Raw genomic sequence first — 14,388 nt, 5'->3', positions numbered from 1 at the left:
ATGCCAATATTCAAGGGAACAGGTGCAGTAGCCTGTGTGTGCTGAAATTACAGCATTTCTCAGCTATAGAACCATCTGCTCTGAACAAACTAGTATGTTTTACAAATAATGCATATTCCATAGGTAAGTTGAATACAACCGTTCATAAAACACAAAGCACATCAGCAGTTACTAAATATTTTCCACCCAGAAAAACAGTTTGAGATAAATTTACAGTTTTCAAACAATTTCTTAGAGCAAGATTTGTAAATATACTTTTAAAATAGCAATCACAAATAACAGTATACAGGGGTTTTTTACATTATTGCTATTTAGTATTCAGACCATACCAAAACCATTTTAGTACAATACTACTCTTAATCATCCACCGAGTGATTTGAGTTCATACTGCAATCTAATTGACATTAGAAAAAAGGCAAGTCACTGCAGTGTAAGTTCTACAGGATATCACCATATTATATAAAAAAGTTGTCATGATACACCAGTGTGCTCCAGGCTCTCACAGATTAGGGACACAACCGACAGCCTATAATGAAGTGTAGAACAAGAGTTAACACAAGAGTTAACATTCCAAATGGAAGATTAAGGAGTTTGGTATGGCCTCAGCACTATTAACATTGTTAAAAAGTATCCTGCAGAATTTAAGAAAAGACCCACACACCCCAGTCCAAGGCTCTGCTGCCCACGAACCACTTCTAAGCAGAGAAGCCACATCACACAGTCTGACTGCCATGTTAGTTTGGAGTTGCCGTCTGCAATATGGACACAAAAAGTACCATATGTTAGATTAGCAAGATAATGCAACAAATCAGTTTGTACAAATTTACAGTAATTGCATTTATATTCCCAGCACGTCCATGCAGTGTGGCTTAATTGGATTTGAGGCAATTCCAATCTAATCTTTCCAAATTAAGTTCTAAAGTAATTTCTCTTACATAAGAAGCTTATTTTTAAGAAAAAGATATTGCAGTCTAGTGACCGCTGCATCTACCCTGGAAACTACCTCTAGAACCACACCATGCCTAAAAGGAACTACACCACAAATTTTTTTAAATCTTTAAGACTGAGGGGAAACAAACAAAAAAAAAAAACAACAAAAAGAAAAAAAAAACACACAAAAAAACCCCAACACAATGAGTCCATTAGCACACAAAATGACCATGCAGCATTGAAAACCAACCCCCCTTATATGCCTTTCCCAGCCCACAAGAAAAATACATATACAGTGAACTACTTTGCTAAAGAATCCCATCTGTTCTTAAAATTCTAGGTTTTAAAAAAAAAATAGTTAAATTCTTGACAGACAGTATTCCACAATTTCCTTGCAATAAGTGTTTAAGAGTACACAATAAGTGGCAGCAGATGATTTCTCAAAAATGGAGTAACTGAAGCAAAATATGCAAGAAATAGCTCTTTATAATGGTATTTTTGTCCCCAAGCACACTGTCTGCTTTTAAATAAAACATCATTTCAAACCCACTCGTATTTGAACTGAATAGTGCTAGGAGGATAGTACAAAAGCTAATGAGCCATTTACAGATGATTACAAGTATTCCAGATGTTAAATATAAGCACAATGGCACAAATAGGGAGACTCCTGACTGCGGTCACAGCTTCACACCCCTGTAAATACAAGAGATGCTTGCCTCTGGTTAGCAGATGAGGCAAGTCTGAACGTTATAAAAATCACAAGGACTCAGATTTTAGAAGGCTACTGCATTCAGTGTTTATAACACATACTTCAAAACAACTTTGCCTGTTTTAAACTAGTGCAAATTAGTCTTCATTTCAGTTTGCTACCACAGTAAATATAGCTGGCTGACTTCATGTCTGGTCTTTATTTTTAACTTAGATTGATAAAGGCCCTTAACCATTTCATTAGGAAAAATATTAAGACTTTTGTTTCACGTGCTAGCTTGAAAGCCATTCTCTCTGGTTTCAACCCAAAACCAATAGTAACATTTTCACTTCTGAAGTATACACTCTCCATTGTACACAGGCAAGTATGTGTGATGAACTGTTCATTATATGAAGAAAAACTGAAAGCCTCAACTGACTACTTCCAAGTCCAGACAAGCTTTAATGAGACTGCATTAAAGTAGCAGTTTACAAAATTCTCTGCCCTACAGAGACAGTAGTTACCTGTGCAAGATGATGTATTTGGATCACTATGGCTCTCAGCCCAGCAGCATGAGCTAATAGATTTTTTGCTTCTTGTGAGCCGCTGGCTGCAGACTGAAAACCCTAGGACAGTTTACATGTGTGCACAGGACTTGAGTGTACTTGCTACATAGACTTTACTGTGCACAGACATCACAGCACATCTCAAAAAAAGCACGTCCCAGGAAGTACCTCTAGCTTGCATAACATCCATCTTCGCTGAAGTGTTCCACAAGGCACCTCATACCAGACCACTACCACAACATTATGTCTCAAGAACAGATTTTGCTCTACCAATCCTTTTACCATTTTTATTACTTCCAAAGCTGTACAGACTGGTCTTTTACATCTTACTTGGAAAACTAGAGTTCTTACCCTTTTATTTACACTTCTACCTGACCCAACAAAAGAGGTCAGCTAACTACACCAAAGAAAAACAAACGTAACTTAAAAATGTTTTCAGTCTGAACACTTTAATTAAAATGGTACATTAACACAGAATTTGAGCTGTAATTTTCAAAAAAGTTGTAAAATACCAAAATCCTGAAGAGACACTACTACCATGAAAAAAAGCTAATACAGTTTTGACTATTAGCTTCAGAGACAGTATTACACTTTGGATTATCAAAGTAGTTCAGCAGTTACTGCATTCAAAACCTAAATCAGTAAGTTCAGGAAACAGGGCTCTATGCCTGTTCAAGAAATTTAAGTTTATCTTAAAATACATTCAGATTAAGAGGAGAACAATTAAGTGAAGTTAGAAACTCTGCTTTTTCTTTACAGTCCTGACAGGAGCCAGACCTGAAATTAATCAGTTCAGCAAACAGAGTGTTACCCTTTATAAACACACAGCACATGGGATCCATCTCCCTGTCAATAACTTGCTTTTGATTCACCAAGCACAGTCAAGATTTTAAACCCAAACACTCTCAAACACTGCTAGTGGCCTTCACTGAATCCCGGTTTCTGGGATTCCCAGCAGCAGTTTATGTAAGTCGTAAGGTACACCTAGCACAGCTTTGTTTTTAAAGGCCAAAGACATCAAGAGTTAGAAAGCCATATGGTTTATGCAATCAGTTTCCCACAGTTCCAATTATATCAATAGTTCATTTTTATGAAAGTGTTAGAAAATAAAGCAGTACTAGACCAACAAAACAATCAGTACTTTTACTAGTTTTCCCTGCAAAACACGTATTTTGCTATGTCATATACTCAACTGGTGATCCTCAGCTGAAAATGCAAGCTGAGGCTGAACTGTGGCACAACCAAGATGATGTGAACACAGAAAAGCCTTCAACCACCTACCACCTCAGGTGCACATGCTAAAGAAATCTTTAATTCATCACACTTCTGGCCAAAGCCTACTACCTCTTTTGATTCATAGCTGTGCATCCCCATCATAGAGGGAAAGAAAATATTTCACATCAGTTTTATATGCAGAATTAAATCCTATTTATAAAGGCCTCACAAAAAAATACCACTGCAGACATGTCTACCCTGATTATTACATGTATTTATTACATGAAGGTGATTACAGAAAAAAAGTCAGCACCCTGAATTCAAGCAGCCAGACACCAAATATTAAACACATCTGACTCCTCCAACAGGCTACTACTGTTCAGAGGCAACTGAAGCTGCACCATGAAATGCCTCCAGTCTCAAGGGTCACAGGTGATAGAATGCTCTCGATAAAATCCTGAGATGCTACACATGCTCCCACAGATGCTCCTGAAGAAGCATTATACCAGGAGATCTTCAGATCATGCTTTAGAATACAGCATTTGCCATCTTGCCTCTTACTTAGGGACAGTGCAATGGAAGCACAGAGCAACTGTCACAAATTGCTATTTAGGTAAGCAGATGTTACATGTTTCTTTCCTCATGGACATGTACAGTGACTGTCATATCTTCCAGATATGAAAAGTCTAAACCAGAACTTTAGTCTCAGTTCGTCATGCAGTTGGGGGGGGTTGTGTTGTTTTGGTTTTTCGTGTCGTTTTGTTTGTTTGGGTTTTTTTTGGGGGGGGGGAGGTTTTTTTTATTTAAATACCTAGTGTGTTTTAGAGGATTTATGCCACCTACTTTGACTCACAAGAGTAATGAATGTAGTTTAGCAAGGGTAAGCTGTCTGTCATCTGTGATGAGTGCTGCTAAACATCTTAAATAGAAGTGTCCTGGGTTCAGCAGTAGCAGTCATTTTTCCCCTTCTTGGTAGCTGGTGCAGTGCAGTGTTTTGACTTTCAGCTCGGGAACAGAGATGATAACAAGCGATGTTTTGGTTTGGCCAAGGACTTTGTGAGCCTCATGCTCTGCCAGGGAAGAGGGGAAGCCAGGAGGAAGCAGAGACAGGACACCTGACCCAAACTGACCAAAGAGGTATTCCATACCACAGCACGTCATGCCCAGGATGTAACTGGGAGTAAGCCGGAAGGGCTGGGAGACTGAGGGGTTGGAGGAGGTATCGGTCGGAGCTTGGTCGGGCTGGGGGGGCGAGTTATCGGTCGGCTGGTGGTGAGATGATGTATTCTCTTCCCTTGTTATTTCCTTTATCATTATTATCATTGGTGGTAGCAGTAGTGATTTGTGTTATACCTTAGTTACTAAACTGTTCTTATCTCAACCCGTGGGAGTTGCATTCTTTTCGATTCTCCTCTCCATCCCTCCGAGAGCAGGGGGAGGGCAAGAAAAGGGGGGGAAGTGAGCGAACGAATTACCTGACTGGGTTTAAACCACGACAGTTCCTTTTGGCGCCCAACGTGGGGCATCCAGGGGTTGAGATAACGACAGATCTGACTGGATTAATAGTAGCTCGTCACAATGCTGATTTATTGGCTCTCAGAGTTGTTCTTGTTGATCTCACAGCTTCAGAATGTTGTAACTTACGTAGAGCCGGTATTTGCTGTGATAGTGTTTATCAAGTATGGGGCCTGGGCTAAGGTTCTTGTCTCACTGTGCTTTATGGCAATGGCTTGTAATACGGGCGGGCTCCAGCAGCAGGGCGGGACGGACGTGGCCGTGGACTTGTACCTGGCCGTCCGGCTGCTCTTCACCGCCCTGGCCCTCACCCTACTCTCCATCTTCGTGAGGCTGCGGGGAGCCGAGGGGGAGCGGCCCCGGGAGCCGGCGGCAGCCGAACCGGCCCGGGAGAGCGGCCCCGGGGACCAAGCGGCGGCGGGAGCGGAGCCGGAGGCCGCGAGGGGACAGCGGCCGGTGGGGGAGGCCGGAGCGGTCGAGGAGAGGAAGGAAGCGGCTGCCGAGCAGTGGGAGAAGGCGGCCGAGCCGAGCCCCGCGGCCGAGCCCAGCCCCGCGACGGCCGAGAGCGTTTCCCGGAAGCCGCCCGCCGAGCCCCAGGAGGACGCAGGAGACCACGCAGCATTTCCCAGCAAGGCAGGGGAGGAAGAGCTGGACTCGGGAAAAGAGAAGCTGGCGGTGGGAGAGCCGACAAGTACAGCAGCTACACCAGCCCCAGTGACAAGCACAGCAGCATCAACTGAGAGTTCTGAAGGTTTTGAATGGCCTTTGGGTGTCCTTGGGACCTGCCTGCTGATTGTGATGGGGATCAGCATGTTGGCACACACACAGACTGTGTTCTACCCACAACCATTTTGTCTGATCTCAAAAGTTAAGCAGAGTCAGGTTTGGGTCTTGTCTGGGGTTAGATGACGATATAGGGGGACCAAGAGGTTTTCCCCAAGGCTGGACAGTCATGAGTGGCAGGGTGTGTGGGACAGTATGGGCAAGTATCTAGTCCACTGGGCCCCTCCAGTGCTTTGGAAGCGTCGGAGATGGAAGGCAGCTGTATGGAGTCCCCAGCAACAAGCTGCAGAAACTGCTTAAGGGGACAGTGAATTATTTTAAGCCTGGTGGGCCCATGGCACTTCAGGCCATCAGAGCAGAGATGCAACATAGAGATGGACTCATGATCGAGGGGTGGATTTAGCAATGGACACTATTGCCCAGGTTATTCACGAGTGTGAACACTGCACACAGTCTCTCCTGCTCTGGAAGACTGTTACAAGAGATGGAGCCTGACATCATGGACCAGATGGACTCAGCAGCTTTATAGGGATATAGCTTTATAGTCCATGCACTTAGATAAGAGTGGAGTGATGGGTGTATTGAAAATGTGGGATCTGAGCATGACGTGAATGGTATGGAATAAGGGGTGGATAATGTCCTGGGTTCAGCAGTAGCAGTCATTTTTCCCCTTCTTGGTAGCTGGTGCAGTGCAGTGTTTTGACTTTCAGCTCGGGAACAGAGATGATAACAAGCGATGTTTTGGTTTGGCCAAGGACTTTGTGAGCCTCATGCTCTGCCAGGGAAGAGGGGAAGCCGGGAGGAAGCAGAGACAGGACACCTGACCCAAACTGACCAAAGAGGTATTCCATACCACAGCACGTCATGCCCAGGATGTAACTGGGAGTTAGCCGGAAGGGCTGGGAGACTGAGGGGTTGGAGGAGGTATCGGTCGGAGCTTGGTCGGGCTGGGGGGGCGAGTTATCGGTCGGCTGGTGGTGAGATGATGTATTCTCTTCCCTTGTTATTTCCTTTATCATTATTATCATTGGTGGTAGCAGTAGTGATTTGTGTTATACCTTAGTTACTAAACTGTTCTTATCTCAACCCGTGGGAGTTGCATTCTTTTCGATTCTCCTCTCCATCCCTCCGAGAGCAGGGGGAGGGCAAGAAAAGGGGGGGAAGTGAGCGAACGAATTACCTGACTGGGTTTAAACCACGACAAGAAGAAAAAAAAAAAACAAAACTGTTTTTTGAGAGCTCTGTGAAAGGCAATAGCCCTGACATAACCTAGATACTCAACTTTGCTTTAAAAAACAGAACTCATTAAAAAAATAAATTGAAGTGCACAATTATTTGTACTTTGAACAGCCTCAATTCCTAAAAATCAGTAAAGAGGAAGCATTATCTTTACTAGCCTGTTAATTTGAAGGGCTCACTCTTCAAACAGTCAAGTAACTTGCACCTGCATGAATGCAGTGTCTTATTTCATGCATACTTGAAAGAGCTCTGTACAACAAAAGACAGTGCAGGCTGCTGCACCCAGCATATGCAAAAACTGCCATACAGGCTACTAGAACATCCCAAACTTCTTCATGGGTAAAGGCACCTACAGGCCGGAGGACATCTCTACAGTCATTCACCTTGCTTGTCAGAATGAAACACTATTCATGTTCAGTTTCCCTGTAGGAAGGACAGTTGTCAAGAGAGAGCTTGATGGTTACCCTTATGACCACATGTTAACAGCTCATATTGTGCCTGGTGAGCCTGCACAAATAGTGCTAACTCCTTAGCCTGTGTTTTCAGTTATTTTAAAACAGTATAAACCAACATTTCTCCATTAGAGCCCTCCCCAGCTGCATGTCCATTCATTTGTGTTATTCCCTGCATTACACTACTGGGAAAAAAGAAAGTTAGTCATCTGTAGCGCAAACTAAATTAGGGTACTGCTCCAGGAGTTAACTTGCTCAGCCCAGGAGACCCAACCAGTAAAGTATCTCTTGATTTATGCAAAGTTATGAGGAAAACCTGTTATACAATAGAGATCAAAGGAGGAAACAGTCACAGAGAACTTCAAATTAACTTGTGATAAGGTGGTCTCAAAATTTTCAAAGATACTAATGTAAACACAGGCAACCCTAAGACCAGAAAGCAGAAGTACTATGAAACAATAAACCCAACCAACATAATCTCTTTTAAGGTGGCAGGTTAGAAGGAAAAAATCTTTCCATACTGGCTCTCATATGAATCACTTAACTAATACCACTTAGCACTTCTAACACACAAAGGCATCATGAGAAAGTGAGTGGAGATGGAAGATAGGTGTGGAAAGTCATATGGGATATTAACAGTTTAATTTAACCATGCTATCAGTGCTGCAAAAGTTAATACACAAAAGCTTTCAGAAAGGATGTAGAAGCAGGACAGACTTCCCCACTCCAGAAAGGCAGTGAGAAGACAAGCAGACAGCTGCAGACAGCTGCACAAAAAACAGCCATCAGTACTGTAAAAAGTATTATTGTTTTTCCACTTGGCCACAAAGCACAGATTTTGCTATCAGCAGAAAAGCTTCATAATGCTGGTTACTGCACTGAAAAAACACAAGGAAGAAGGTGCAACTTATATACTGAATGTAAAAATGTATAGGGAATGCTAAAATATATATGCAGATGAAAAATATCTCCACACAGCATGCAATGCTTTTGGAAACTCTTAGCATTCCTGACAAAAAAACTTAAGAATCACGGGATGCTCTAAAAAACCACCACACTAACACTACCAGTGCATTAGGAAAGGAGCCAGCATTATGACTTGCAAGCAGTTCTGAAAAAAATAATGTATGTAAAACAAGATGAGGACGTTATTTGACAATGAGAGTAATCTAGAGACCATGCAGGAGCTCCTCTGCCTGACTGCAATTCCTATCTTAACAACTGGGGTGAAAGGAGGGAAATAAACAGGTTAATCTAACTTATTTTAGAAAAACTAGAAATATTTACTCTAGTAGTCATTTAAAGAAAAACATCTATATTCTATTAAATAATGAGTTCATGTAAGACTCTAATAAAGTAAATCCATTTTTTAAGTTCCTAATTATTCAGGACACATAACTACTTCTACCAATGTAACGACTTACTCCCAGAGCAAGGGAGAATCAAAATGCAACATTAATTAGATTATGCTCAGAACGAAAGAGCTCAGCACAAAACTGTATTCTTCCTTTTCAATATCCTATTTCATTTTAAAAAGAGGAAATAATTTTGTTGTATTTTAAAATCATAGCTAAATGTCAAGTTGGCCTGTCTAAACACATTGCAAATATTCACCAACAGTTTCACCAAAACTGTCAATGACCAGAAACAGGCACTGGTGTGATCAGACCTCAAACAAATAGCAAGCTTCAAATGAGATGCAAACAATACCAGACTTGATCAATACTTCAACTGAGACTGTAACAGAAAGGATATACTTAGGCTTTTCAACTGTACCCTACCATTCACAAAACCTTGCCAACTACAACTTTTGCTCTTACTCTTTTAAACACTTGTGCATGCTGTCCCAGGCTCACCTGTGAGCTCTCAGCCTTCTAGCAAAGTGCTCTCCAAGCTGATACAATTCAGTCAAAATGCATATGTAGCCTGAAAAAAATAACAGTATCTTACTGCAGACACTTCCCTTCAGCCTTACACATTGCAGTCCTCTTGAGCCTACCGAGGATAACAGAAAACAGATTCAATGGGGTGAAAGAAGACAACTTGAGGACTCTTCAAATACAGCATCTTAATAGCTTGAAGGTTTTAAAGTCAACATCCACTTTCAGACATACAGCACCTGCTCTACTTGAACTATGATGCATACTTCAATTTTTCAGTATTTACCTCACTACCCCAGGAGGACTGTGTAAATTCCCCCCCCTGCCCTTCACACTGCAGTTACATCCTTCTGCCCCACTGGAAAATTCAAAAGCTGAAGGTTAACCAATAACCAGGAAAAAGAGGTAAACCAGGTTAGCCTGACTCTGAAGAGATGCCTAAAGTCAGAAAGACAGCTTCTTCCCAATCAAGAAAGCAGGTGTCAACTTCAAGGCCTCCCACTACATTTACTCTCCCATTCCTCTCCCTAAAGAGCACAGCTGAAAAGTTTTGTCCCTCATGCACCTAGCTTTCATCAGCACAAAGAACAGACCAGGAACACTTTTGCTCTGCTGCTTTTTTTCCATAGCAGCACTACTCTTGCTCACAGCTCCCTGGTAAACTGGAGAGATGGTTGGGCCCAAAACCCACTAGTATTACAGACACTCTGCAAGTGGCATGCCTCAGCAGACTTAAGTGCCCAGATTTTGAGAACTTGGTATCTCCATCATAGCCCTACCCTTGAAACTGCAGGACAAATTCCCTTGATGTCCTCCCTTGAGGGAAGTTTTTGTTCTCCGACAGTAACGTATCATAAGTGTTGAGTAGGCAAGGAAGCTACATGACTGAATATCCCTATCTTTTAAACCCTCATGTACACAGCTACTTAGCTAAGCAACTGACACCCTTAATCCCACAGAGGGAGAAAGCCCAAGCAGCTGAAAGTCAAAAACCAGCAGCCTCCATGCCTCCCCCTTCCTCCATACCCTTCCTTACATGTCCCTCCAAAGCAGTGTAAGGCCGTGACACTGATGTGTCAAAGACAAAGCCTATGTACTGATATGCCTCCATTAGCCCAGATCACCAGTGGCCTGACAGCCAGCTGTGGCACAGCATCCTTTTTTACAACCAAAGCTTATGTGCAGTACAAAGTATTCGAACCAAACTGAAGCATGCACCATTACATACAGATGCAACTAAGTAATTTTTGCATAGGAAAATTAATCCTTCCATTAAGCCTTCTGGGAAGAAAAGATCTTTACTAAGATAATAGCTCAACTGGCAAGACAGAGCAAGAGGCACCATGAACTCAGCATTACAGCAGGTATGACAGCAAGCAAACTACCAGAAGAGTCCAGCACATGACATTGTCCAGAACTGCTTCAATGACCTAGATTCACACGTTACAGATCTTAAACACTATTCAAACACTAAATACCTGCCTTTCCTCATTGCTGAAAGGCTTCAAGTATCACAAAAAGCAAAAAAAAAAGTAGGGATTTGGTGGCACCAACTGACTTGAGCAGCACAGTTCGTTTAGGTTTTGTTTTGGTTGTTTTTTTTTTTTTAACAGTGTGTCCTGGGTTCAGCAGTAGCAGTCATTTTCCTCCTTCTTAGTAGCTGGTACAGGGCTGTGTTTTTGACTTTCAGCCTGGGAACAGCACTGATAACACCAGTGGTTTTAGTTGTTGCTAAGTAATGTTTACTCTGACCAAGCATTTTTGAGACTCATGCTCTGCAGGGAGAAGTGGAAGGCAGGAGGAAGCACAGACAGGATACCTGGCCCAAACTAACCAGAGGGGTATCCCATACCACAGCACATAATGCTGAGTATATGAACTAGGGGGAGTTACCCAGAAGGACTAGATCACTGCTCAGATCAGGCTGGGTACTGGTCAACAGGTGGTGAGCAGTTGTATTCTCTTCCCTTGTTATTTCCCCTATCATTATTATCATTGGTGGTGGCAGCAGTGGTTTGTGTTATAACTTAGTTACTGGACTGTTCTTCTTGCAACCCATGGGAGCTACATTCTTTCAATCCTCCTCCCCTCCTTCTGGGAGCAGGGGTGGAAGAAGTAGGGGTAGCGAGCAAGCAGCTGCATAGCTCTAAGTTACAGGCTTGGTTTAAACCACGACACAGAGCCAGGCATGAAACTGATTGGAAGAACAAAAGAACTCTTCAAACACATTTCCAGTCAGCATTTCCTATCATCTTCAGTCAAAAGCAGCTCAGAGTTCACTTACAGGTATCAGTCTTCCATGATTTCTTCACTTCAACATTTAAGCTCATTTGGAAAGAGTGAGGAGATTAACAAGCCATTCTTCTGTAACAAGTCATAATGAACCAATTTTAAAAAATACAGCCAAAGCCTGTTTAGTCTGAACACCTACTACAGATAAAGGCTGACTATTCAATCTCAAGTAGTATTCTTTATAGTATGAAGTTAATAACCACATCTTTTAGAAAAACAAGCTTAAGGGCAGCTATGACTCCAGGAGAAGGAAGCTACTATGGTTCCATGAATGCAGCACAAAAGCTTCCAGTAGTAGATGAAGAAAACTTCCTTTCTTAATCCTGCTATGCCACGAGTGATGAATAATGCAACACTGACACAACACAACAGATCCATATGCTATACTTAGTTGACTTACATGAAGAAACCTGTAATTAAACTGAAAATGCAGAGATGGATACTTAAATTTTACAATTTTAAATTAATTTATTTGGATTTCAGTCAGCACAGAAATCTTATAGCTAAGTCTTAAGGTTTCTGATCTTTGTGGATGGGAATCCCTACACAAACAAATTCAAGGACAGAGAAACAGAGCAGCCATGATGCCAGAACCCTTTGATAAATCTCCAAGAATTATATACATTACAACTAATACTGTTGATCATATTTTCCCATCATTCTGTCCAGAAAATATGTTTCTGGACCCATCTGGCTTCCATACATTCTTGTTCTTTCTCCTAACCTTTTTATTGGGGAAGGACATAGCTAGTTTGTCTTCCACCCCTTAATGTTTTCCAGTACTACAACTTCCATTAAACTATACATCACTATACTGACTTCAGAAACTCTTGATCCTTACATGGGCTAACCTACACATTTTTATTTTATTCCTATGCTATATTATTCTATGTATCATCCTATTCCAGGCATTATACCCAAACCTATTAAAACTTCAACTCAATGTATTTATGCAGTCAGCATTTCTATTGGATTTGTCTAAACCACTAAACATTGTATACGCATATTACTGTAATCTGGACTTTGTAACAGCAAACTCTAGATTAGGTAATTCTGTTTGAAATTAGTTTTGAAAAGCTGACTTCAGTGTCTTAAGAGGTTTTTAGGAGATTTGTCATTGCATCCAAACACTGAAATAATACCCCATTTCACAGAAAAACTAATTATATGCCTAATTCAATAGCGAGAGAAACAGTGGTCACAGAAGTACACCACTGCAACAGAGCTCCCAAATAAACTGGGAAAGATATGATTTCAAGTATTTTATTCTCTTGTGCACATCTTCAAACTTTAATATCAATAGGAAAAAAAAAATAAGAGAATTGTTTACCAAGAAAGTTGGTAAGAAGTCTCAAGACAGCGTATTAGGAAAAACAAAGCCTAATGGCAAACAGCTCTTAATAAACTTACCACTTTTCTGCCCTGTATCAATGCATATCAAGCTCTAGAAAGTCCCCCACACCCCCAAAACCTCCCTGTAACACATACCACAGGGCAAAATAAGAGCCTGGACAAAAAAGTCAGATACACAGAAGCAACCAAAAATTAACTTTGATAAAATCAACGGTAAATGGTAAAAAAAAAAAAAGACACTGATGCAATCCAACTTCATGCTCTTGCTTCCTACAATATGCTAACTTGCATACTTCTGTTACCATTTTGCCACAGCAACACACCAACTCTGAGTCTTGGAGAAGGGCAGCCACTTTCTATCAGCACCCAAGTTTGAGATCAGGAAGTTAAGACCTTGCTTATCTCTAGCACCCTTCATAGCAGACCTATCAAATCACATTATTTGCCATGGCACCCAAAGGCTGAGCTCTGAAGTGCTGAGAAATATGTTGAAATAAACCAGATGGTTTATTTTATGCTGTCACATCCCTCTGACATGGAGAGAGGAATATGATTTTGGAAATTCATCTTTGTTTTGTAATGAACTACTTCCAGAAGAGCAACAAGTCCACTTTCATGGGGTGAACATTATGCCTGGGGAAAAAACGATATGTCTTGAAAAACAGAGTCAATAAATAACGGCTGTTCAGAAACAGTGCGCCTTCCCTCCCAACACTTTCATCCTGGGGGGGGGGGGGGGGGGGAACATCAAAACCATGACAACAGTTTATACTCAGTCTCCTAAACTATGGGGTTCTTAAACACATACTTTACCAGCATCAAGTTAAGAACATGTTTTGCTACAACTGGAAAGATGAAAGTAACCACTGGACACACACTGTCAACAGGTCAAAAGCCACCAATGTTCTGAGAAGTCTGAACAAACTGTTATTGGGAGTATGAAACATCTTGCTGGTATCAGATATAGGTTCTCACCATTCTTATATAATCACACATTCCCACTGAATACATACTGAAGTAGTTTATTTTTCTGTCAAGAGTTGAACTTCCACAGGTGCCATTTTACCCAAAAGAGGGCAAAATCAGGACACTGTACAAGTAAAACATGAAGAGCAGCATCCTGACACTGAGGAGCTGCCATCAAGCATCATTTGACTGATGACAAAAACAGCCTGTAGTGCAGTAATTATTTCCAATTTGCAAAAGGTTGACCCTTGGTAACTCATCTCCCAAACCTATCAAACTGCCAGCAGAAAAACACCAGAGAGATTACATATGTCAGTTGCACATAGTTATGAGCACAGGTTACAGGTTTAGTTTTGGTTTTCTTTACTGTGCATCTTTAAAAGACGCAGCTGCTCTGTGAAAACCATTCTATTGGCATGCAACAGCCTACTAGACAACATACTCGGCACAGGCATGATTCAAACATTTCTCTTGCGTCTCTCAGCAGTTTGTCAACTCCCTACAGCAGC

General features: G+C 41.6%; 1 protein-coding gene across 13 annotated transcripts in view; it reads right to left on the bottom strand.

Moving 5' to 3' along the window:
• ELAVL2 (ELAV like RNA binding protein 2) overlaps window positions 1-14,388 on the bottom strand; it is a 100,086-nt gene that overhangs the window by 54,933 nt on the left and 30,765 nt on the right. For 10 of the 13 annotated variants that reach the window (XM_062604355.1, XM_062604357.1, XM_062604356.1 and 7 more), the window contains exon 2: window positions 662-752. The exons of the other annotated variants lie outside the window; for them this stretch is intronic. In XM_062604355.1, coding sequence (XP_062460339.1) covers window positions 662-733 — 72 coding nt within the window. In that variant the 5' untranslated portion in view covers window positions 734-752. The remainder of the gene's footprint in view (window positions 1-661; window positions 753-14,388) is intronic. 13 annotated transcript variants of the gene reach the window in all.

This window comes from Pezoporus occidentalis, unplaced genomic scaffold (assembly GCF_034315485.1).
Source record: "Pezoporus occidentalis ecotype Australia unplaced genomic scaffold, CSIRO_AGI_Poc_V1 ctg86, whole genome shotgun sequence".
NCBI classification, from domain to species: domain Eukaryota; kingdom Metazoa; phylum Chordata; class Aves; order Psittaciformes; family Psittacidae; genus Pezoporus; species Pezoporus occidentalis.
This window is presented reverse-complemented; position numbering and strand designations above follow the sequence as displayed.